The sequence below is a fragment of the Gymnogyps californianus genome, chromosome 7 (assembly GCF_018139145.2).
Source record: "Gymnogyps californianus isolate 813 chromosome 7, ASM1813914v2, whole genome shotgun sequence".
NCBI lineage: Eukaryota > Metazoa > Chordata > Aves > Accipitriformes > Cathartidae > Gymnogyps > Gymnogyps californianus.
This window is the reverse complement of record NC_059477.1, coordinates 31,878,141-31,904,537: the sequence shown is the minus strand read 5'-3', so window position 1 is coordinate 31,904,537 and position 26,397 is coordinate 31,878,141. Positions and strand designations below refer to the sequence as shown.

Genomic DNA, 26,397 nt, shown 5'->3' with positions numbered 1-26,397 from the left:
TCTCACTGAAGTCCCTGGTTGCTATGCAGACCATACCTTCGTTTGCTATAATGTTTGAGACATTGACAGGCGTTAGCTCTTTCAGTCCCTCACAGTGCCTAGGGTGGGTAGAAGAGAGCACACAGAGCACCTCCTTGTTGTCCCATCCCCAAGTGGCTATAGCTAGGAAAGAGCGACTGGGTGTATCTTGATGCCATGTCTATTCTAGGAACTTCTAGATGAACTTAATACTATGTTTATGCCACTGGAGCTGGAAAATAACTTCTGCGCTTACAGTGCTGGCGGGGAACTGGGTTTTAAAGAGATGTCCAAGTGTGAAAATTGACTCATTTACCAAACTGCTCAAGATATGCTCCCACCTTGGAGATACTCAAAAGCCATCTGAACGTGGTCTTGGGTAACCAGCTCTAGGTGGCCCTGCTTGAGTAGGGGGGTTGGACAAGATGACCTCCAGAGGTCCCTTCCAACCTCAACCATTCTGTGATTCTGTGAAAGCCTAGTTTGGTGTTAAGGGCTCGACCCAGCCCTTCAAGTGAGAGTTTTGTCATCTTCATCACAATCCATCCTTCTTCTTCTTCTTCCTTGTTCATAGCGTGACTTAATGACATGCAACACCAATAGCAGTGGATGGTGTTGTAAAATAACAGTAGCACCCTGAGACACTGTCCTCACCAATTAGCCTAGTGAATTCACTGACAAGGGCAGACTGTGTCTACAGCAAATGGCTTTCTCTTGTTACACCTTTGCTCGTGAATGCTTGTATTTAGTGAACAATGATTATTTTATTATGGTACATTAACTTTTTCTTCTCTTGTAGGTGGCGTTTGTTGCAATAAAATACCATGGCTTTGATTCACATGCAGTCAGATGCACTTTGCTTTTTTTATAAGTCATTAAAGCTCACCGAGTCTGGGGTTTTGTTCTGTTTCCCATGCAGTGCCTGTGGTGTTCGGTTTCCAGTAACACATGGTGTTTATATTCATGACTGGCATTACCGTTGTGATGGTGATAGGGTTTGTGTTTCTTGCCTTGCTTGATTTATGTTGTGGCTGGCGTGCATGGCACGCACATGTCTCGAAATAGAACACTACTGGTTTTTTGTTTTTACATTAGAAGCACTGATGATTTAATTTGGCGTTTTGAATAATCCTGCATTTTCAGGGAAACCTGGCTGTTTTGTGTCCCTCCTTTGATAACTCTGTTAGCTTCAGACATTTAAGGCTGCACTTCAAAATCATTCTCTGTAGGTGTGTGTGGTTTTTAAATGTCTCATGTGGGTTTCCAGCTTCCCACCTTGTCCTTAGCTCTTCCTACTCCTTACGTCGTTCTTTGCTTTCTGCCAAGATCTCTCCCCTTCTTGCACTCTTGCTAAGAACCTGCTCCTTTGCCAGGAGAAGATCACAGGAAAGATGCTGTGATGCTTCTGCCTCAGGGTACGTTAGAAGTGCAGTCACAGCAAGGATCATCTGAATTACAGGAGCTAGTTTTAAATGACCTGCAGTGGTAGGACTCAAGGTGCAGTGGGATGCACCTGAGCACCGCCTGTGAAAGCAGGCCAAGGTGGGCAGGCTCACACGGCTGATCTCTGGGGTGTTGCACTGAGGCTTCTGCTGGTACCTGAGCTGCCTGTCCGTGTGTATCTTAACTATTCTGTGAATGCACTACAGACCGAAAAATGAGAAAGCTGAGCTCAGCACTTCAGGAATTTTCTCCTCATGGCTCTGCGTCTTAGCCGCTGCTCTCTCCATTTCACCTCACTCTGCCTTTGCAGCTGTGTGAAGCACTCTGCAAAAAGCATCTAGACATCCTGCTCATGGAGGTCTCGCTGTCCACAGTGGTGGTGGTGGTTTTCATAAGGGCCCAAGCTCAGGCAGAGGTTGGCATCCCAGTGGCAGCAGCAGTTAGAGCTGTGTGCCCAGCCTGCCCTGTGCTGCCCATCAGCCCTGGGCTCTTGGAATCGGCAGGAGTCAGCAGCACAGGGATGCTCCAGTCCGTGTACCAGCCTTTCCTGCTCCCCTGCCTGGGGCTTGGGCAAGAGCAGGCAGGTATTAGGCTGGCCCCTAAGCAGAGGGAAGAATGGCAGGATCTGGAAGCTACTCAGGATCCTTTTCATCTTTCTTCCCTGTCAGTGTCATGAGCCACGTAGGGCAACAGGCACAAAACTGAGCTTGCCCTGTACAGCTATGAAATCTTGAGCCAGTCCTTGCTGGAAATAGCAGCTGAAATAGGAGCTTAGGAAAGTATTCACCTCTACCCTGTAACACAATTTGTGGTACTTTTCAACCAAAATTAAACAGAAATAATTTTAAAAAAAAACTTATAAAATGAATGATAACTCCTCTTTTCTTGTCTGTCTTTCCCAGATATAAAACATTTTTTTGTCTTTTTTGAGGTCATACCCTGGTTACTGCTGGACAAAACCCAATCAGATGGTAAATCTGAAGGCAGTGACGGAGTGGAAAATACATCAAGAGCTCTGAAGCCATTACAACATTTTAATTACATGCTAAACTGTTTTTTCCACAAAGCAGTAGCCTTCCAGATGAAGGGACTGGGACCCAGGGCTGATAATAGTTGCTGACGCCCAGGCTGCAGATTGTGTGGTCAATCCCTTCCAGTCAGCTTCAGCTAATAGTACTTCTAAACCACTGCCTTACTTATCTCATGATATTTTATAGCTATAATAATTATTTCATTTGACCTTTTGTTGACCACTGTCATTCACCCCACATTTTGGCACAAGGAAGGCTTATTACTGGCATTGTGCTCCTACCAGGAAGGAAATGCCTTGCACTCTGAAGACTGACAAATAGTTGGCTTGAGTTATGCCCTTCATCACAATCATCCATCACCATCTTCCTTTAATCAAATCTTTTCATTGCTAAGGGTAGTCTGACATGAAAGACTGAAATGTGGAGTGAGGACCTAAGGGCAGTGGGGAAGCTGTGTGTTTAAACTCTAAGGCTCCTACTCTGGATAAGATGCACCAGCAGGACTGGGAGCTGCTCCCGCAACCTCACTGCATGCATGTTGAGTGTTGAAGGAGATATAATGGGTTTCATTTTTAAAGAAAAGCTCTGACTAAACACAGGATGAGGATCATGTGCTGTTCCCTAATGGCTATTGTAAGAGAAATCTACTTTTTTCCTAGTTGCTTCTGGGCTTTTGGGTATTTTACAGGCAGAAAGCTGAATTCAAGTGTTACTGGGCCTAGTAACAAAAGGAACAGAAGTGGCATGGCACAGCACCACGTACACGGGTCCCCATTCCTCCCTTGCGGGTCATTAGCAGGGTTGGGAGCAATAAACCTGGTTGTTGTCTCTGCTGCTGGAGCTGCAGTGCTAGCAGGAGTGTGTGCAGGGAACAGATTAGGCAGGAGGAGTAAAATGAGATTTAGTGGCTTTCAGAGCTCTCTGTTGAGAGCAGAGGACAGAGAGGCTTCAGGCTGGGTTCCTGTTTGCAAGGGCTGTTTTCTCTGACAGTCTTGTGCTGTTCTTTCTCCAGTCTCCTGCCACAAATGTGTCTTTCCCCCCTCTGTCTTCAGTTCCCAGATCACTGCTCTGTCCTCTGCCATCTCCCATGTGGTCCTTTCCATACCCTGATGAGGTTTTCCATTCCCTGCAGCTGGTGTGTCCCAGGCAGTGTCTTCTGATAGCTCAGTGGTGTAGCTGTTTGGTTGCAGAGCAGGTCACACAGCTGTCTCAGGCCTGTAATGGAATATACTCAGGTGCTTCAAGAGGTTCATATGTTACTTGGTTAGCTGACATGGAAGAGGGGCGAGGGAATGGACCGTGCAGGTAAATACCTTCATGTTAATCACAAAGTGTGCAAAAACTGAGTCGTGCAAAGGACTTAACCTGTAACCAATTCTGAGTAGGTTTTCATATAAAGAGGAAAAGGCATGTGCCAGGTGAAGCTCTTCCCCTTATTGCCAAGCATCATGTCCATGTTCAAGAGTGAGAAGAGACTTGAAGCATCTAAAAAAAAAATGGTAATTCATTCCTTTGCTTTAGATAAAACCAAACTTCTTTTTCCTTGACTTCCCTCTCAAAAATTATCAAACTGGCTTTGTGGAAATTGTTTCATGTATCCCTCTTTCTGCAAACAAAACACTCATTCCGAGAAGCATCTCATGTAGTAAACGTTGGCTTCCTAACAGGGGCGTCAATGTTAACTTCCCAATATTGCTACTGGCTTGTGTGCAGAATGCATTTCTGATTCCCGTCATGCAACCTTTCCAGGTTTTGTTCTCATAATGAACCCTTTTGTAGTGCTTATAATTGTAGTTTTCTAGAACTTGGCAAGAGAGCTGCATGTGGAGCTGCAACCGTGCTGTCCTTGGAAGTGCAAGACAAGGATCAAGATGAAGGAGATAGCTGCTGAATTTGAACAAGGAGCAATTTGCTGGTCACCCGTAGAAGGTTACAAGTTTGAGAAAAAGTTGTAATCAAGTAGTTTCAATTTGAAAAGGCGTAAATCTGTGCATAGGATAGCTCCATAGATCTCTGCTGATTACTTCATTTGCCTGGTGGAAAATATTGCCACGATTTAACTTCCAGGAATGTCTGATCCATTTATCTGGCATGATAGTAATGGGGAATGGAGGGAGCAACCTTCAGTTGGAGCAACCATCCATGTTTATTAGGACACTATGCTAGCACTAATTTTCTGAATCAGGCATGAGGAGAAGGCTCAGGGCATCCCTGTGTAGTATTTTCAAATATACTCATTCTTATCTGAACGTCAGAGCAGCAATTGCTCTTTATTCCTCCTGTTATAACACATGGCTATTACAACATGCACAGAAGCAAAGAATGTGAATATGTCCACAAGTGAGGAATTTGCAATTTGCCCCATGCTGGAAGAGGAACATGCTTGCAACAAGATACATTTTGTTACTGCCACAAGAACTGGAGACATTTCCTATTTGTATATTACATATTAACACATACTTAAGTTGCTTAGTGAGCAATACAGACATCTCTAAGGTTTCAGTTGATTTCAAGTGTATTTCTTTGGGAGATTTACTTTTATTTGTAAATATGTGAAATCTTGATTTATTTTTTGTGTATTTTCTCAAGTGTTAGAAAATGGCAAAGTATATTTTGATTCAGACATCCTTGCATTCCTGTCTTGCTTTTTTCTTGTACATTTTAGCTTCAGTCTGACTAACAAAGAAATATTTAATGCAATATGTTTGGTTGATGATTTATTGGAGTTGAAATGTGGAAGGAAGATATGAAAAGTATGCCAGAATTGAAATGTGTTTCAGGATTTTTGCAAAAAATGCTTGTGAAAATATTTTTGTCGTCTTTGCTTTCTGTCTGAAGACATTGCAGGGAATTCCAACTGAAAACATAGCCTCTGCAATTTGCCTAAAACATGTTGGAGTTTTATTTTACGAAGAAGAAACAATTCCAAAGTGCTTGTTATTTACACTTTTAATTTCTCTTCCTATTCAAGTACAGCTTGATGCAATAATCAACTTCAAAGAAGAAATCAATCACTTGATAAATGTTCCAGTATACAAGTATAGCTTATGAATTTTATATTTATATAAATGTGTGTGCATATATACATTTTATCTTAGATCTATATAGACATAGTCTGGTGCTTGTTTTACTGAATAGTTTTAAATTTAGCATAATGGCTGTGTTTGATTGCAAATCAATATTTTCAATTTTGTAATTATCAATGAGATACAGAATCTTTTTCCAGTTTAAAAAAAAAATCTTTGCAGTACAACATTAAAATTGATTAATTGAAATCAAAGAATCATTATCAATACTTGTGATTCAAATAATTGTGCTTTTAAAACAGTCCACACTGCTTTCAGAGGGGTTTCCCAGTCCATCCTGGGCAGATGGGAGTGATTCGGTATCCCTGTTGCAATAGCAGAGGTTTGCCTCAGTTGGCAAGGGCCGCGCTTGTCGTTAGGCAGCAAGTTGGGCGATGCCTGCTTGCAGCCTTACTGAGAGGAGCTCCTGAGCGCCGTAGGTGTATGTTTTTGTAGTGTTTCAGGGGCTAAGCCAGCTGGAAGGTGTGGTACAAATGGGAGGTTTCATTCCTGTAATTCATTAGAAGCTGAGCAAAAAAAAAAAAAGCAATGAGTGAGAAGCATGTACAACTGGGAGATGAGTAGAGTAGAGTAAATCAGTGTAGATTTCCTTCTCCAGAGAATGAAGAGCATAAAAGCCCAACGGTAAGTCTTCACCAGGACAGCCGAGTGTGTTAGGGCCCAGCCAGCCAGCCCTGCTGCACCCAAGCCTTCGCCTCGGCAGCACGCGGTGCCGTCGTGACTGGCTTTTTGCATTTATAACATTTCAGGAGCGTGTCTGCCAGGCACATGGTACAGGGCAGGGTGCTGCCAGCCACGGGGCTGGGGTGCATGCGTGGAAGCAGAGCACCAAAGCAGGGCTGAAAGCTGTGGTAGGCAGGTTGAGGTTATTCACTAGGGAGGAACTTTATTTTGTGGAAGCAGACCACCAAAGCAGGGCTGAAAGCTGTGGTAGGCAGGTTAAGGTTATTCACTAGAGAGGAACTTTATTTTGTGGCTGCACTTTGACAGCAGGGGAAGCGGGCAGAGGAGTGTGATTTTTCTGCAGCAGAGTTAAGATACAGGTGATGTTATTGAGCTGAGAGGTTGAGGAACGTGAACAAAATGGGTAAGTGTTGATTTTATAGCTGGGCTAGTCTGGTCATTGTGTAGGAGTGCCTTGTTGTTAATGATGGCTGATACTATTATCATGCCACCACCAGCTCCCAGCACACTGTAAATTTTCTGGACATGGGGCAGGGGTGGGGGGATGAAACGCTTTGTGGGGTTTTCTCACCCTTTCTAATCTCTGGAGGGGATGAGGCCGTGCCCCTCAGGGTTTTACGTGTGATAGAGGCTGTATCATAAGGTGGCATTAGGGGTGCTCATCCCTTGCTGCTATAGGGCTGGGACACCCCTACATGCCTCCCCATCCCTGGACTTCTACTCCAGTAGTTACACAAATATCAGCAACAAATTTTGTGACACTTTCATTTTTTTTTTTTTTTCTCTTTTTTCCCCAAGCATCCTCTTTGCAGACATAGAGGGTTTCACAAGTCTGGCCTCCCAGTGCACTGCTCAGGAGCTGGTCATGACGCTGAACGAGCTCTTTGCCAGATTTGATAAGCTAGCAGCTGTAAGTTTTCTATTATAATTCTGATTTTTTTTTTTCCTGTTGCAAGAATGACATACTGTGCTGGTTCACTGGATTTCTGTAAATATTCACTGCCCTAAAAGGCAAGCTATTGCAAGCATGAGTATAAGCTCAATACTTCTCCCTCCTTTATTATTATTTTTTTTTTTTTAGGAGAACCACTGTTTACGTATCAAGATTCTGGGTGACTGCTATTACTGTGTGTCTGGGTTGCCAGAAGCAAGAGCTGACCATGCACACTGCTGTGTTGAAATGGGAATGGATATGATAGAGGCCATCTCGTAAGTACCGTATTCCCTGTGGAGAATTTCAGAACAAATAGCAAGTAGATTCTCTTCCCCGTTAGGTCTTCCTTACATTAGTAGCAAGGTAGCCAAAACAGGGAACTGATGCCAGCAAAAAGGGAGACCAGCTGGATCAAGAAAACAAAATGCAGTAAAGGTTTGACAGCAGAAGGACAGACACTTGAGTCCATTACAGCCACATGGATATCAGAGCTCAATCTCCTGATGAGAAAGGCGAAGGTTACTGTAATTACTGGAAGTCTCATTCCCAAAGGAGGATTCCAGTGAATTACAGGAATGTGAAATCAGAGGATTTCAGTCACTCTTCACTTATCTGTCTTTAAACCAGCTTTTTACTCACCTTACAATTCCTCTGCTAAGGTCTGTCTTGTCTAGTTTAACTAATCCTTCTCCCTGTGTCCTTATGCCAAAAATGTCAGATTCAAGACTTTCTTACTTCAGTTAAGTTAATTATTGAAGAAAACCATAAAGTTGGTCTGGCACAGACTAGGACAGATCCATGGTGCTTTTTCCTTTATTTCCACTTACTTCCCCATCTTTATTTTTTTCTTTTAAAATCTGTTCTGAAGCTTTGCCTGCTCCTGAGGTCAGACTAGCAATCCTGTGTTTGTCCAGACCATTCCTGTCTTTAGAGAGTAACAAATATGAGACCCATATCTAGTTATATTACTTGGAGGATTGCAGACGATGTTGAATATTGTTTGCATCGGACATGAGCTTTCACAGGCCAATTCTTTCAGAATTCAGGGAGGGAAGATTTATTTGGTCATCTTGAGTGTATGCAAGTTTAGGCACAAAGTTCAGTCAGTCTTGGATGGTAACTGAGCTGACCTTAATATCTACACCATCCGGGCTGCACAGAGACTCTGCTTCTTTTTCCCTTCTCTTCTAGTTTTGTATTTTGTGAAAGCATCTTCTAAAGTATCAGTGGTACCAACAGAGAAGTAAAAGATCTCTATGCAGTTCTCTCATTCCGTTCAGTAAATTGATGGAGTTTCCACTTCATCTTGATAAAAACTAGAGCTACCTATTTGCTGAACTTGATACAGTACATCCTTACCATTTGAATTTCTGCAAGGACATGAATACACACCCACACTTTTCAGCCTCATTTTCATAACACAGATACATAGTTTGAAAAGCAGTGTTTTTACCCAGGAGACCCCATTCAAAGAGCAGTATGCAGCAGCATTCCCTGGCTTTGTATACAGTGTACACTGTCAAGACTTCCTACATTTACTTTCCTGGTTTTAGACTCTGTTGCTTTGCACCAGTCTCCTTTTGGGGTTTGTATGTAAAACACAAAATAAAAGGAGTTGCAAGTAACTAGTTTTCAGTAGCCCTTGAAAGGATGCTATTTCTTCCACATGAAGTACGATCAAGTGGCAGGTAACAAAGTGTCTTGTCAAACAGGAGAAGCAGCAACTCTTAGCCACCAGCCCTACAAACATACTGTGTACATTGCCCAGAAAAGTCTCACTTTCTGCAGTAGTTGGCCTGATGAAATCCAAAGACCTTGACACGTTGCTTTGTAATCCCCCACAAGGCTGAGTAACACCAGGATGTCTAGACTTCATTGATTAACTGCAACCCACCTTACCTTGAAATAAACATGGGGCTGAAGTGCACTCAATGTTTGTTTACAAATAGCTCTTCAGCAGCCTTTAAAACTTGTTTCCCACTTGATGTATGGTGAATGCATTTAACAATCTTATCTCTTAGTAAGTCTGGAAGGTGACTCTGTTCTCGCTACCCCTGCTTCCCCCTAACCTCCTCCTCCCCTAAGGATCAAGATAAGAGGTTTCACAATTAAGGCAACCAGTAGCTACTGAACATTTGATTGCAGGTAACAAATATCTACTGAACATTTGATTGCAGGCTTCACCAACACTGGGCCCTGCCTGTAAGCTGATTTCATCTGTGCACAATAACAGCAGGGAATGTTACCCCAGATCAGAAAGATAGGATTATATTCACTGTACCATTGGTATAAATGAGCTAAAAAAAAGGAAGGTAACAAAGGATATTTCATTTGTCTATAAAGGATAGCCAAACTTGTTCGTTTGCTGCAAAGTCTGGAGAAAGTCACCTTCTCATCAGCGACTCTACTGGGAGAAGTTTCTTGGTCTTGTGTCAGTAACGTGGCTTGGCAGAGAGTGCAGTAGGGTTTGTAGCACTCGTGCAGCATGTTCTTCCTCCCTCCCCACTGCTGTACCCACACTGCAGCTGCTGTTGTTCTTGCAAGGGTTATGGCTGCAGCTGCATTTTCATTACCCCAGTTGCTTTCCCAAGTGTTGTGGTTGGAGCTCTTTCAGTTCGTAAGCCTGTGGCACCTTACCCATATGCAGCTTCCCTTTCCTGCGAGAGAATCTCTGCTGCTTGTTAATAAAAATAATGAATGTCACTTCAGCGAGTAGATAGTGAAATGTAAGGTAGGGATTGTAAGGAAAAAGGAACTGTAAGAGGATAGGAGTTGTTTCAACAAGAAGTCATCTTGAACAGTCTTTTAAGGGGCATATTACACTGTGAGGAGTAACTCTGAACTAGAGTCCAGAATTGGTCTATCTTTAATCATTCATTTTCATTAATAACTAAAGCATAAATACTAGATCTGTGTTGATGCTAGGAAGTTGGGAGGGCTTACCTGTCCAGAGGATGTTATCTAGAAAGGACTAGATGAACCTGAAAACCAAAGAGGTTGAAATCTGATAGGTATAAAGTATAACTTCATGCTGCAAGGAACTAACAACTCAGAGGAAAGGACTGGTGTAGGTGAATTTGCCTGTGAAACATGGACATTCTGGGAATGATGTGATCAGCAATAAGGAGAAGCAGAGTTGTTCTGATGACCTCATCAAAACTTTCCCCTACCCACATTCCTAAATATATTTTCCATGTGAACAGCTCTTGAAGTTAACTTTTGCCCTAAAAGGGCAAAACCCACAAAGTATTCCAGCAGTCATTTCGGGAGTGAGCAGAGCATCCAAAACCTCATTAAAATCAGAGCTTGAGTATTTGTAGCTGCCTGTTTGGAGTGACTGCAATAGATGTGGTTCTCTGGTTTTGCTGCTCTGACTGCAGCTGTAAGCCCCGTTCAAGCTTTCCAACTGCCGTGGGTATTTCACACACATATCATATTTCATCTGTGGAAAAGTTGATGCTTGGTGCCATACAGAGAAATTAAGATCTCTGAAATCATTTCCTTTTTCTCTTTGCAACATGCTATTACTCTTAATGAGGCTGAATGCTGGCAGGTTATGTCCAGCTTTGGTATGGAAATCAGAGACCAGCACTCTATTCCTTTTACTGCCCCAAAGATTTTTTTTTTAATGAGTTCTCAACTTGACCATGAGTTCAGAGTACATGGATTTACTCCAAGGGCTCCCCTTTCTAATTAGTACTCTGCTTGGCCAGCCAGACCATCCAAGAGCAGTACAGCTGGTCTGGTTTTGTTTTGTTGTCCTGTTGATGTGGATGAGCAGCACCATGTGTATGCATGAATAATTTATGGGTCATTATGGATCTTTGTGTTCTGGGTGCAAGTTTTTGCCACTGACTACAACCATACAGTTCTTAGTGATGTCCTTTTTTCCTGTATCTCTTTTCAGACTAGTCCGGGAGGTGACGGGAGTAAATGTCAACATGAGGGTTGGAATCCACAGTGGGAGAGTTCACTGCGGGGTCTTGGGCCTTAGGAAGTGGCAGTTTGACGTGTGGTCCAACGACGTTACGTTAGCCAACCACATGGAAGCAGGGGGCAAAGCTGGGTAAGTTGCTTCATCAAAGCTGTCGTGTTAATCCATGTGTTCTTTTGTGTCTGATGTCACAGTGAGGTGGGGAAATGGGGGACAGAGGTTCAGAGAGTCTGTATGTCTGCTGTAAAATGAACTGTGGGTGTAGTGTTTTAAGCATGTACAAATGTTAGCAAGGTTATTCTGTTCCATGTCTACATGTCTTTGGTTACAGAAAGTCTACAAAATCCCAAGATGGGCATATCCTTCCGTGGTAAGAACTGAATTCCTTCTCTGTGAAACAAAGCTGATAGCTACAGCAGAAATGAGCAGATCTGCATGAACACTAGCAGAGCTGGTCATGGTTACAAAGAGATGTGACTGTATGTTAACAGTGTTTGCTGGAGAGCATTCCAGCTATTGATGGATATTGTATGAAGCGTTGTTGCAGACCAGCCTTTTGTTTTCAAACATTCCTGTGAGAGAGCAGAATCAGTTCTTGTTTCACCGCTGTATGGACCAACGGAAGACTGAGTTGCTGCCAAGCTGACTCTGTGAGATAAATTTTTACATGCCTTTCCATCTTTTCTGTGCTCTGGAAGAAAGCATAAGACTATGATACTTGATAGGATACCTCTACAAGGTACTCTTGTACCACAGTGATTAATGTGATACAACAAAAAAGATACATGCTGCAGTATATATTACATGTGTCCGCTGAGTAGACGTCCTTGTGAAGGGCCTGTGTTTGCCAAAAAAAAAAAATCTGCTGTGTGTTAGAGCAAAGTGAATAAAAGAATGAGTGCTTTATGTCTAAGGAGGTGGTTATAAATGGATGTGTAAGATGCTCAACGTGAACACCTCTCTCTTTAAGAAGATGCCTCCTGGCCTGCTTCCTTTAAAATAGATTGTCCTGGTTTTGGCTGGGATAGAGTTAATTTTCTTCTTAGTGGCTGGTGCAGTGCTGTGTTTTGGATTTAGTGTGAGAATAATGTTGACAACACACTGATGTTTTAGTTGTTGCTAAGTAGTGCTTATCCTAAGTTAAGGATTTTTCAGTTTCCCATGCTGTGCCAGCAAGCAGGTGTGCAAGAAGCTGGGAGGGAGCACGGCCAGGGCAGCTGACCTGAACTAGCCAAAGGGGTATTCCATATCATAGAACATCATGCTCAGTATATAAACTGGGGGGAGTTGGCCAGGAGGGGCGGATCGCTGCTCGGGCATCGGTCAGTGGGTGGTAAGCAGTTGCATTGTGCATCACTTGTCTTTTCTTGGGGTTTATTTGTCTCTCTTTTTTTTGTTATATTCCTTTTCATTACAATTATTATTATTATTGTCAGTACTGTATTATATTTTATTTTACTTTAGTTATTAAGCTACTCTTATCTCAACCCACAAGTTTTACTTTTTTTCCCTATTCTCCTCCCCATCCCACTGGGAGGGGGGAAGGGTGAGCGGCTGCGTGGTGCTTAGTTGCTGGCTGGGGTTAAACCATGACATAGATGAAACTGCCATACTACATCTGTAAGAGTAGTGGCATGGCTAAACAAATTGGGTTTTATTGCTTGTTTGTTCCGGTACATGGAAATGTCACTGACAGGAACTGGCTTTTTAGGTGATAACTTTTCAGATCCTACAAAACTGGCTTGTCTTTGTCTTGTTCAAGGCGCATCCACATAACAAAAGCAACCCTGAACTATCTCAATGGAGACTATGAGGTGGAGCTGGGCTTTGGAGGGGAACGCAATGCTTATCTGAAAGAGCACAGTATTGAGACCTTCTTAATTGTACGGTGCAGCCAGAAACGGGTAAGACCAAACAAACTAATGCATGTTTAGATACTTTTAATAACTAGATGGTCTCCAACACACCAAAGTAGAGTGAACACCAGCCTTATAAATGAGTGAGTTGACTACCTGACCTTCAGTGAGAAAAATTCTTGTTTCTCTCTCCTCTTCCTGAACTTTTACATGCGTAGAAGGGAGCATAGCCACCTTCTACATAAGGTTTCTGCACCAAGTACTTTCTAGTTCTATCAAAGAAACTGTCCTGAGTTGTTTTCAAAATCATTTTGAGGAATGTTGTTAATATAGATACGTACTTTTTTCAATTAAATTTGATACTTGTACAAGTTCTTAAAGCAATAGATTAAAACCACAAAGATATCTTCTCTGTCAGATTAGACAGAGGTGTTTTTGTACACCTGCTCACCATATTGCCATGAACATAAAGATTAGAGCAGTTCTCATTACTTTTCAGCCTCTGTTTCTGAAGATGGGAAAATCGGGCCCACTGTAATGATGGATGATGACTGTGACAGTGGGATGGTATCATACCTACTGCTATGACACAGGTCAGGCTGCACAAAATAAGGCTATTAGGGTGTTACTGACTTGACCTTGAGTCAAGTCAAACTCAAGTGGACTTCAGCCAATACATCTTCTTGTTGTGACACTGCCAATAACAGAAAATAGGTTGATGTTATCACTAGTTTGTATTCTTTTAAATAATGGTAGACTGTAATATTAGAAAAGGACCTTTTTGATCATCTAGTTGAGCCTAGCCAATAATATTTCTCTAAGTAATTTCTGCACTATAGACACTACTTTACTATTCAGAGTACGGGCAAGCATATAAAGATTGGCCTGAATTGAAAATCATTTCAAATATTTCTGAATCTAAGAGCAATTAAACCTTCCCACAGCTGTAAATATGACTACCATGAGATTAAATGAATTAGTGTTTGTGACATGTTCCAATAGCATGGTTGATTTGAATAACTATAACACCTATACAGAAATACTTTGCTACCATTGCCTCATTTCCTGAGAGAATGGAAGCCTCAAATCTCCTTAATGGATATTGTGTAAAAAATCTCAAAGAAAATCCCTTATCATCTGCTAAAGAGAGAAGCTGATGTTTTGGTTTCTATCTGCTCATAAAATAAATCTCATTAACAATTGTCAATCTTCAAAAGAGGATTAGAGCTTGCAGTGCAAGATTATTGTTTCCTGAGCATCACTGCCTGTCAGTAAGCCAGCTGATGTTTATACCTAAACCACTTCTTCTTTGCTGGGTAGATTTAAGAACGTAAACCAAAATACCCTTCTGGTCAGGCCCCATCTCCTGGGGTGGAGAAGCTATATTGACTTAAATCATGCACTCACCAAGTTGTCTGCGTGTTCTTGTGGAGAACTGAAGGTTTCTCTGGAGAGAAGAGGAAGACCTAAGATCAGGATTCTGCTCCTTGCCAGCGTAGACAAAAAACTCAAAAACAGAGACACAGAGCACTTGGGACTTGACTTCATTTTTGAACGCAGGGCTGTCTTTTCACTAGGATACTGGACAGAGACTCAGGAGAGATGTGGATTCCATTCAAGACTTAGATTTTGAGGACTTGCATCTTTGTGCCTTGATTTTCCATGGTAAAATAAAATGGGTTCCCCCCACTCATTCTTTCACTGCTTTATATGTATTTATTGCAGCACTGTTATACAATGTAGCCCTTAGCTGAAGTCTCAAGGCACTACTCTAATGCTGCTCTAACGTGCTGCATCCCAGACTAGCTAAGAATTGGGACATGCACATGACCTATGTAATTATTGTGCTAAATTGAAACATAAAGAAAGTGCTACCCAAGGTCATGGATATTAGTGTTTAGAGTTTGAGGGGCTCCTGGTTTGCTCATACTGCTGCAACTTCCTTGCTCCCACAGCCATTTTCTATCCTTTTGTGAATAGTTTAGAGTTCTCTCCCTCTTTAAAAACTCATTTTCACATAATATGAAGGTCAGAAGTGAGAAAAGCTTTCTCCCATAGTCAGCTCAGTCAGTCTTGAATATTTTGCCTGATGCTAGGCAAAGTTCTAGCACTTCACTTTTTCCTTCCATTTCAGCTTGATTTTAATGACTTCTTGTGATGTATTTAGCCAGGTTTTCAGTTCAGTCTGTTCCAGTAATGGCCATAAAATGTTCACCTAACCTAGTAATGGGTTCCTGTGAGTCGTGTCTGGGTTCCTGCTATCCTCACACACAAGGCACAGGATTTGCATTGACCTGAGAGCAGATGCATAGTTGACCCAAGTAACTGTTTGCCTGAGCTATTCCTCAGTTCACACAGGCAGACTTGAATTATCTGAATACTTGGTCCATCAGTCCCACAGCCACCAAAACCCAACAATACCAGGAGTTACAATGAATGTATAAAATGTAACGGCATCTGTCGCATACCCTTTCTGCTTACTGTTGCCATGGGGAGCCATAACTTTGAATTTCCTGTCTTTTTTTGTTTATTTGACTTTTTCATGGTGTTAATGCCATTTCTTTGGCACAGAGTAAATGGGAGGAATATTTATCTAATATTTTTGTTCCAGGAACTCAGACTAGCTCCTTCTTTGAAAATAGTTTTTTTTCCTTCTTAACGATGCTGTTAACTGGAATATATTTAGTTGAGTTTTAGGGGGGGAAAAAAGCTAGATTCTGATCACTCAGTCTTTAAATAACATCCCTAGAGCTGAAAATGTAGTCCTTGTTTTCTATCTGGTACACAGAAGAGTTGCTTTCTATTGAAAGAGAATAAACTGCAAAGTTTTAAAATCCAGTCTGTTTAGGTTTCTCTCTCCTCATCTTTACCTCCAGATCCACTTTCACCTTTCTGTTTGCCCTGTTCTGTGATGCTGCTGCTTTTGTGGGTGAGCACTTGCCTGCGAAGAAGGCAGTGCTCAAATACGCCAGAGGAGTGCAGGAGTGACTTTATTATTGCAGTGTTATGTTCCCCTAGGTAAAAGTTTTCATGGGTTTTTTTGAAAGCATAGATCCAAAGTTCCAATTTTGTTTTCCTTGTGTTTGCTTTCAATTCCTTAAGCTAGGGTTTTGATAATTAAAATATAAAACAGTCTTAACTGTGTGAGATACAAAGGGTGCCATGCATTTCATTGTAATGTGAACCTATATATATATACATGCATATACATACATATAAGTATATATATATTTTAAAAGTAATTCTTATCATAAAATTAGCAGGCTCCACCATAAAGGTCTGTTGAATCTTTTGCTGTGATTTGTTTGCTCCCATTAGTGCTAACAGTGGGCTGCTCTAAAACCTGGTTGCTCTGGTGCCTGGTTGCTCTGGTTGTCTGGTGTCTGCCGTCAGACGGCAATTGTATCCCCTCTCTCCCTCTCAGCCTTTTTTCTCCTAAGACAAACTTTTCTAATGTCTTCTCACAATGAAGAAGAGACGAGCACAAGCTCTCACAGCAAGCTCTTCATTTTCATGATTGTCGAAGGAAACCTTTACCTTTTGCATAGTTGCATTATCTTGATGTCTGATATTTATTCTGTGATGAACTAATGTGATTCCTGATAATGACGTGAAGTTTCTGACTGTAATCTCTAAGTGAATGATCATGCATTTTGTACACTTGAATGTCCCATGTCCTGTTTCTACTATGTCAGTCCTCAAATGTCGGGTGCTAATATTCCTTTTTTTCCTTATCTATCAAATACTACCTCTGCTTCTCTCATTAGCAAAGTCTGTCATTCCTACACTTGGTGCCAGATGCGATAAGAAAAAAATTTTAAAAAATCTGCCCCAAGACTAATCGTTCAGTAGCTCTACTGATAACTTTCATCCCGCCTAATACTTCCTCATTCAAAACCATCTCTTCCCATTTCGCTGGAAACCAGCTCTTTGCCCAGCTTTGTATTCCCCATCTGTCTTAGCCATTAGTCTCCAGCACCACACTCTGTCAAATGCTCTATGGAAAAACAAGGCCAGTGAGAGCTACTGTATTTTTTGTGTTTAGAAAAACTTGGATGCTCTCAAGGCTGTTAATCCAAGCCCAGCATTTGCTGCTCTACAAGTTCTGTGTCGTGATCCCTGACTAAATAGTTATTAAAAGTATCTGTTACCAGAACTGAAATTGCAGTTGGCAGTTTTGCACAGATCTGGGGTAGAGGTTGTCCTTCTGACTTCAGCACATCACACTTAAGTTTTGCTTCCAGCTTAGTCATGATTTCCATTTATAACCCTATGCTTATGATCCTTCTTCCCTTTTGCCTCTACTGTGGCAGTAGTGATTAGCTGAAGAGAAATAATCTGTTCCTTCAGTTCTAGAGTAATGTAGCAAATTTCTGTTATGCTCGTGTGATTGATACAGAGTGACTTACACAGAGTGACTTCTGTCCTTATTCGGTATTTTTCTCATTCATTTGGATATGTGTTTCTAATATACTTAATACCATAACATGAAAGAAACACAGGAATTCTCCAAGGAGATCTTTGCCTTTCCTCCATTACTGGCTTTGCCTCTTCCTTCTTTATCTGAAAGTCTGTGTTTCCAGATAAACAGCGAATTATCAGCTAGAATTACTAATACTATTACCCAGATCTTTACTGATTCCCAAACTTAACCCTGAGGCATTGTAGTGAACTACCCAGCATTACTCAGTACAATGTCTTTATCCTTCGACGGAGTGGTTTTGTTTTGTTCTTGTTACGCTTTTTTGTTTTTAAGTTTACCCTGCAGACTGTAGCGTTCCTAACACACAGCTCTGTACCTCCACCTCCACAACTTTTATATCTGTCCTTCTGCATTTTATTCAAAACGCCTGTCCCAGTCATTACTGCTATCCTATCACATCCTTGCTGTTCTTGCCGTACTCAGTTTAATTATTGTTGTAGTATCCAATAGTCTCAGTTCTTGCGCTGCCCAAGTTTCTGGAGTTTGTACAGGAGCGTGTCACTTGGTGGTTGTTGGCAACTTTCTGCTCTTCTTTGAGATCGGGTGGTGCACTAATTTGCAGAACCATCACAACTACTCTTCTCATCAGTTCTAATCATTGATAAAAGCTTTACTCTGAGAAGGGTGGAAAAGTATGTGTTTGGAGGAGTGGGAAACAGACCTTAAGGTGAATAGGATTTTAACAGCACATTAGCATACAGCTAGTTTTATTGTCCTCAACATTGTCAGAAGTCTGGGGAAATGCTTTGCTTTGAACACAAGCGGAAACAAAATGTGACTGTCAACAGATGAGCAATACTGCTGACTAAACACACTGTGCTGAGTCCATAAAGTCGGCACACTGAAAAAATGTTTATTTTTTTCTAATGTCTTTCAGTTGCAGTAAACATGGGTGTTTCTTTTAACAATAACAGGTACACAACAGTTTCAGAAAGGATTGTTGATGGTGGCCTTAAAACAGCTCAACAAAACTTTGGCCATAACTCCTAGAAAAACAATTCTCATTCTTTTCTAAATAGTGTCCTGGAACTCCATCCAGCTGAAGAAACAAAATGGTCCTTTAAATGTTGTGCATGTGACTCTCCTAAAACAAAATCAATCTAATGTGATGATTCCTCAATTTAACAAATTTAATCACGGCTTGGCAGGGTTCCACTCACATAGATTTATGAAGGCAATGGTTTGGAGCATGTAGCACAGCAAGAAATATCATTCACATGTCAATAGGACTTCAGGACAATTTAAAGAATAGTATGTAGCTGAATCTGAAATGGCTGACCCATGCTCAGATTTCACTGCTTTGTTGCACTGATAGTGATCAATATGTCGGAAAGTCCTATCACACACTAAAGAAGTAACAGGCATTCTTGATGCAATTGATAAGTATAAGAAAATCCCAGCTATTTCTGCAGTTTTGCTATAGCATTACTGTAGCTCAGTGTGTGGGAACTGGTGGTGGGAACACAATAAAACCTCTGGGAATAAGATTTACAGTCTCTTTGCGAGTCCAGATTTGAAAAGTTCCCACAACAGCTTTCTGGAGTTTAGCCACTTTAAACCTGAAAAACCCATTGCTGTCAGAAACTTTTGCACCTGCTCCTGTTGTTGGTAGTACCTGTAAAGAGTAGGACAGAAAGGTACCATCTCTTCCTTTTCTTTATTCTTCTTTCCAGTCTTGTTATGCCTTAGGTAGCCCTGTGTGCAAGTTGTTCTCATGCTGTCACTTAGCCAGGAAGAAACAGAGGAGGGATCCTCATAAATTTCCGCAGAGGAGCTGTGATCCTTCTAGTTCTTCATTTTTAGAGTTTGTTATTATCATCACCCACTGAACAAGTGATTTTTCAGAAAATAAATTAGCTCAACTTTTCAAAATATCAGGTTTAAAAAAAATGTTTTTGAATAAGTATTGATGTTAACAACAAAGTCCTATTGTTCAAGATAATATAGTAGCACAGTATGTAATGTGGGAAACAAAAAATCCACTATGCTTGTATATATGTGTTTTAATCTGATTGGAAATTTTGTTGAAACATAGTTCACAATCCAGTGGAAACCTTCTACAGGGGGTAGGGGCAAACACTGCCAGAGTTCATGTAGCCACGGAAAATTTATGGTGCCTGACCTCATGGTTAGAAACGATCTCAGAATTATATATTTACCCATTTGTCCTGCCCTTACCTCAAGCCAGATGTGTCAATAAACATGTATGAGGTCTTTTATTCCCTTCAAATTAATCAAGTGATGCTTCAGAGTCACCAGCACTAGCAGCAGGTAGGAGGATCACTCACTGGCTAAGAGGGGTTAGTACGTCTGGTTGGATTTTTGGCATTAAGGCTTTTCTCAAATTCTAACCAAATTTACTGACTCATGGGGGGAAACCTGCTGTATGTATCTTTTATCATCTGTTGATGAAAAGGCATTTGTAATGTAACCAAATAGCTTTGCTTTTATAGGTCCCCAGACTAGTTTCAGCATCTAGGTTTTTTGATTGCTTTTGGTTGAAAACCCTTCACTAAGTTGTAATAAGATGGATTGACAGTGTCACTTCTATTATTGAAAAAAAAATATATTTGCTTGGAGATAATGAAACTGTATTTCCTACCAGTTTTCTGGCATCACATCATAGAAGAAAGAAGCATAACTATGAAAAAGATTGCAGAACTGAAAAAACACACCAAAGTGCTACAAATGATGGCAGAGACCATAAAGAGCAGTGACTTCTAAAAAACAAAACCTCAAACCAACTCAAATCTGGACATCAGCATTGCATCACATTAGTGTATTTTTAGAAACATTTAAAAAACAGCTCTTCTGGAGGTTATCCAGTGGCTCTGTCATGATTGCTCGTGTGAAATTCAGCTGGTGCCAACTGATGGAGTTTTCAGCTCTTGCAGATGAAACAGTGGTGGGTTCGATGCGGGGAAGAGGCGACGTGGGAGGCACTTGCTGTCCTGAGGGTGTGCACTGTGGGAGCACGTACGGTTCTCCTCAGCAAACATCCCGGGGAGCTGACAGCTCCCTTAGGTTTGCTCCCACTGAGTTTCCTTGAGATCCTACACTTGTCATCCTGGCTGGGTGGAAAAAGATCTTTGCTGGCAGCCCGGGGCTGCAGTGACCACTGCTACTTACTGTCACGGAGCCAGTTGGGTGTCCAGCATGGGGCTCCTGTCACAAGTGGCACCGTGTCCCCAGCTAGTGGCCATGAAGCCTGCAGCACTACATTCCCAGCAATGTCTGGTGCCTGCGTGGTGAGCTTGTGGTCTCATGGGAAATGTTGTCATCGTAGCTGTCTCTTCTTTGCAAGAAGAGAGATGATGATTTCCCATGCTTGTCAATCAGGCAGCTTTCCCCAGCACTGAATTTTAGGAGGCTTTTTTAAATTTCTTTAAAAAAAAATAATTTAAGGCAGCATAACACTTGACATTTAACTCTCTGGTTACCATGGAAATAACACCAGGTATTTTGCAAACTCCTGACAGGTACAAGTTACAGTGAATAGTGAGGAATCAAAATAAATAGGTAGGGAAAGCAGACTCCAGGTAAAAAAAGAGGTGGACCTACCTGTATTGTCATGCAACACTGGAATCAAAATTCTAGAGTTTAAAACAACTGATGCTTTCTTTTTAAATTATTCAGTTGTCTGAACACTTTCTGAAATCCAAAATTAACTATGTCCAATTTTTTCAGTAATCTCATGGAAGCAGCAATTCTCTTGAAAAAGTTTTATCTCTCAAGTAACAGCCCCTACTGTCTCAATTTTCAAGCTCTCCAGAGTTTGTCTGTTTTAAGCAAGGATGTAATAATTGCCACCCCTCTGCCTTCTGAGTCAGTACAGGTAAATCGCAGAGTCCTCACTGAGCAAGGAGGTTCTCCAGTGCAACCCTTGCTAGAGAAGATTAAAGGGTTTGATCTTGTGCAATAAAATCCTGTCTGTCCGCAGAACACGTTCCACGTGGAAATCTGCCTATCTTTTTAGCTAGAGAATATATTCAAAATAAGGAACTAACCAGCCTGTTGTTTAGCCTAGTTACATGCTGCACTTCTGTGCTCTTGTAACTGGCGTTGAGCTTGAATGAAACCTTTCCGACAGATCCTGTGCAAACTTTGCAGTAAACTCCAATTACGACCAAGCTTCAAAACCAGCTCTAATAAAACCAAAGACTTTTTCCAAACTTCAGGAAGGTTAGTGTCAATGATAAAATTTGCAGCTAGCATTAGGGTAGAGGAGACCATTTTGTCACTCTCTGCAATACCATTACCCTTAACAGATACACAGTTAAGTTGTTTGCAAGATTTACATGCTTTTCTTAGCATGTCTGGGAAGATGCTCTTGCAAGTGTGGAAAATTATTTGCTTGTACCTACAGAGAAAGGTGTCCTTTATTGCCATAGCTTCAAGGATCTTCAAGGCTCCTGGTCTTCAACCAGATCGCTCTGGGTGTCGTTTCTCTTGCAGATGCACCAGTCTTTGTTATTTTGAGGACCTTCTGTGTAGTGTCTCAGCTTGGAACTGCAATTTCTCATCTGAAATTATTCAGTTTGATTCAGTTACTAAAAAAGAAAATAGATGTCTCCATTTTGGCATGCTCCCTGTGTTTACACAGCTTGTAGTGGTTACTCAAAATAAGCAAAAGAGTAAAATGGTGGGCACCACTTAGGGGCAAATGTTCTAAAAAATGAGGAGAAAAAGAAATGGTGGACTGGGACTGCTCCTGATCAGCGGCCACTTCATAAAGTTCAAGGTGCAAAACCACCTTCTGGAGTGAGAGACCAGAAGTGAGAGATGCTTGGAGAATGGCTGCCATGTAAACTTTTCAAAATTTATTCTGCATTTGTCTCTTGTTTGTATTTCAGAAAGACGAGAAAGCCACAATAGCGAAGATGAACCGTCAGCGTGCCAATTCCATCAGCCATAACCCACCACACTGGGGTGTTGACCGGCCCTTTTATAACCACCTTGGAGCTCACCAGGTCTCCAAGGAGATGAAGAGAATGGTAATGCCTTGCTTTATGGACAGTAATTTCTTTTCTTCTTAATACAGCATTATATATCCCTTCCTGCTTTGTCTGAAGGTTTTTGCAGCCCCGAGGGCATTTTCCAAATGGGGGTGGTAAATTCTACTTTGACTTCAGAAATAATGATAATTGGTACATCTGGAGGTGAGTGATTGTGAGATGAGGCGCAAGGTTGTTTCAGAGGGGAAGGGAGGCTGAATGGCACAAAGAAGGCTCTTTTGTCTGACTTGTTCCATGTTCTGAAAACTCATCCAGACTGTGTGAGAAGACGTGATTATCTACAAGAATTGCTCAGTAACCCAAGCATTCAAACAGCAGCTGACATACGTTTGTACTAGATCATTACAGACTTCAGCACCTGCAAATGTTTCTTGCTTAAATTATAAGAGCCGGATGCTGTTCACCTTCTATAAGCTACATGCCCATGTATACTCATGGGTCCCCAGCAACCACGCCACTGTGTTTAACTCTCGAGAATACCTTCTTGAGTACATAGATTAATTGGCCTAAGGTAGCAGGCATCTTCATTTCTTGCATATACCTTTCAGTCTTTCTAAATTAAAATGAACAAGAGCTAGTTATCAACGGAATTGGACTGAGAGCACTTTTATGGCTTGTTTTACATAAAGGTGTAGATGATATCTTTGTTTCCTGCAATAAAGATGAAGACAAGAGAGTTTCTATTATAATGGCTGTTTGTAATAATAATAAAAATATTTAGCACCTCTATAATCGTATGCATAATCCGATTGCTCTATGACCTTATTACTGCTGTTTTGACCCTTCATGCACAGTCAAAAGTGTGTATTTGTTGCCCACTTTGTTGCCCATAGTCAAAGGTCTGCTCCAGGTCACCAAAGCCTTAAAGTATTCAAAGAACTTTTTAAAATGAGATTCACTCCCACAGCTTAAAAATTTTGGCATAGCTATAAGCAACTGCATATGGTGTCTTCTAATGGGAAATGCTGGTACATTTATTAATAGTTGGTGCTAATATTATTCAATCATAATATTATTTTACAGTGCTAAACCAAATTTCTTAATCTCCATAGTAATGTTTCGTTCATTTCTCAGATCTCCAAATGAGCGCTTCTGACATAAGCATACAGATCAGTGGAACAGTGCATTTTTTCTGTGGGCTTTTCAATAGGGTGCACTCAATAGGCATGACATTATTAGAAGAGCCTAATCACACTAGCACATAATTATAAGTTTCTTTGAATAGCTCTTAAGGGGTTCTTGCAGTCTCCTGTTCAGAAACAAGGTGTAAGCCTGCCAAATGGTGTTATGCTTCGTGGTGTTAATTACAGTTTGCCGTGTCTAGCTGGTTGTTCAGTTGGAAAAACATAATTATTTATTGAAATATCAAACTGAGTTCTAAAAACTTCACTGCCCCTCACTTGTAGGAGGAAAAGCTTCTCTCTTTTTTTTTTCCCGTCCTTATCTTGAACCTTTTCCTGTAATGGTATTTACCTTTTCATAAATTCAGCAGCTCAGAAAATCTTTTCCACTCAATCTACTTCTGTACTGCCTCTTGTATTAAGCTCTTTTTTGATAGGCTGATGTTGCATGCATCAGGCTATTTCTTGAAAACCAATTTAAACCTGATTCTGATGTATTATTTTCAGCTAGACTTTTTGTTGTTCTTGGGGACTATTTTTTAAAATCTGTTATTCAGAGTATTTCCCACTGCTTTATGTTTGAGATGCATTAGTCAAAATGAAAACATGCTGCTCTGCGTGGCCTAGAGACCATTTTAATATCTGCTAGATGGACATTTTATTGATTAGATCATAGGAACAATTTCTCCATCTCCTGTCTCAACTCTTTCTCTCTGTGTTAACTTCTAGTTTAAATACGCATTTCTCTGTACCATCCAGCTTTGTACAGTACTTTATTTGTCTGTGATCTCCAACATTGTGTTACATGGATGCTGTGCATACTTAAATGCATGCGCAGTGCTTGCTGGCTGCACGCACATGCATACTGTCTGCAAACTGCCTGCTTAGAAATACAAAATACAGACTGACACAAGGGGAGCAGAACTACAAAGGCTTTTTTCAGTGCTCCTCTGGGATGACATGTCATTGATCTTGGTAAGCCACACCAGCTTTCAAAGCTCCTGAAAATGTGCTCTTTGTTCCACATCACCCACCTTTCCCCCAGACCTCTTGCATGTAATTGTATGTAGCCTTTTTTCTTGGAAACTATGAACGTGTAAAGTTGGATTAGTCAAAGTAGGATGCCAAAGGCAGGCAGTGCAACATTGCCTTTCTCTTTAAAACCTGGAGCTCCTTACCCCTGTAATTTCAGAATAGGTGTTTATAAGGGTAATTGTGAGATAGTCCTCATGCAGGAGCCAGGTAATGTTGCAGTGATGTGCAGTTACATTATATTGATATGTAGATATGAATACATTTTTGTGTAGGGAGTAATATGGATGGTTATAAAGGACATAGGTTTTTGTCACAAACTTAGAACATTTTGCATTATGAAGACAACCATATTTCCAGAAAAAAGAGAGACAGTTTGTTTGTGGCACTACTTACAGTTCCCCGAAAGAGAATATTAAGTTCCCTGAATTGCATTTTTGGGAGGGAACTGTTATATTTAATAGAAAACAGAATTATTTTGGTCGTTTTTCTTTCCTGTGAATGCTGGTTCTGGTAGCTGTCTCTATTCTTAGAATATATTAGCAGTAGTCCTGGATGAGGCAGATTAGTATCAAAGGTAGCCAAATACTCCTTTTTTTCCCCCCTCCTCTTTTGTTGTGGCATTTCAACATGCTGCCATGTCTGGGCACATCCGCAGTGCATCCGGCGGGGTTTGTGTGGGAGCAAACTCCCCTGGCCGGCAGCACGGGGAGGTCTTTGGTCCCTGCTTCTCTCCACGTTGTGGCTTGGAGCTTAACCTCTGCTGGGTCCAGCTGACTTTCCACAATGCTTCTGGGCTAAGTTGTTCCCCTGGGCACACAGGAGCTTATTCAGGCACTTACACACACATATAAATAAGACAAAACATCCTACACATGTCCATGCAGCAGTAATCTAAAGTGTCCTGGAAGACTGGAGTTATTTTCCTAGTCCTACCCTAGCTAACTGGGGCCCAAGTCAGCTGGGATTGCAACTGTGCCGCCTCATCCCGTCCTGCCCACAAGCCCCTCCATCTCCCTCATGCACCGGTCTGCTTTCCAGACCACCCCCAATCCTTCTTTTTCCCCTCCCATTGCTTAGCAGTGGCCTTTGTTGTCGTGCAGAGCTTCTGGGGAGGCAGCAAGCGGGAGACACCCATGTTGCCCATTGCTGATTCTGACCCCCATTAGCTGGTGGAACCACTGCCCGGAGAAAGCCGGTCCTGGGGACTGTGCTGAGTTGGGCTGCCAGGTCCGTGGCTGCCCCTAAAAAACTGGTAAATCTGCAGCAGAGGAAGATCAGATACAAATGGCATGGGAGGGCAAAGAGCCTTGCTCTGAGCTTGCAGCCTCTGCTGGAGCCCTGGCCCTGGGAGCCTGTGTTGTTGGACAGGGTGATGCTGCTGGCGTGGAGCGGGTGGAGGGCTGCCTCGCTCGCCCTGGGCAGGCGGAGAAGCCTGGACAGGATCAGCTTTGTGGCTGTATACAGATATGAACAGAGCCAGAGCACAGCAGAGGAGCAGCACAGCTGCTTTCTATTTTTATTGCTTTTTACAGCATGTTTTCTTGTTTCCTAAACAAAAGTGGTCAGTCCAGGACCAGTGACTGTATCTCTCTGGAAATGCAGACTTTTGTACTGCTTATGATGTACGCAAAGGAGCAGCGTTCCCCCAAGTCTCCGTACACCAGCCTTGTCTCCCCACTGTCTCTTTTTCATTGCAAAAGGGTCGAAAATAATCAGACTTGAAAGCATTTGCGAGTACAGGTATATTTATAGCTATA

At 41.6% G+C, this 26,397-nt stretch overlaps 1 protein-coding gene across 1 annotated transcript in view; it reads left to right on the top strand.

The window, feature by feature from the left end:
- The window catches only part of ADCY5 (adenylate cyclase 5), a 224,165-nt gene that overhangs the window by 155,286 nt on the left and 42,482 nt on the right, over positions 1 to 26,397 (top strand). Inside the window, exons 4-8 of the mRNA XM_050899524.1 lie at positions 7,061 to 7,172; positions 7,344 to 7,471; positions 11,104 to 11,262; positions 12,893 to 13,034; positions 22,323 to 22,463. Of these exons, the coding sequence (XP_050755481.1) occupies positions 7,061 to 7,172; positions 7,344 to 7,471; positions 11,104 to 11,262; positions 12,893 to 13,034; positions 22,323 to 22,463 (682 nt within the window). The remainder of the gene's footprint in view (positions 1 to 7,060; positions 7,173 to 7,343; positions 7,472 to 11,103; positions 11,263 to 12,892; positions 13,035 to 22,322; positions 22,464 to 26,397) is intronic.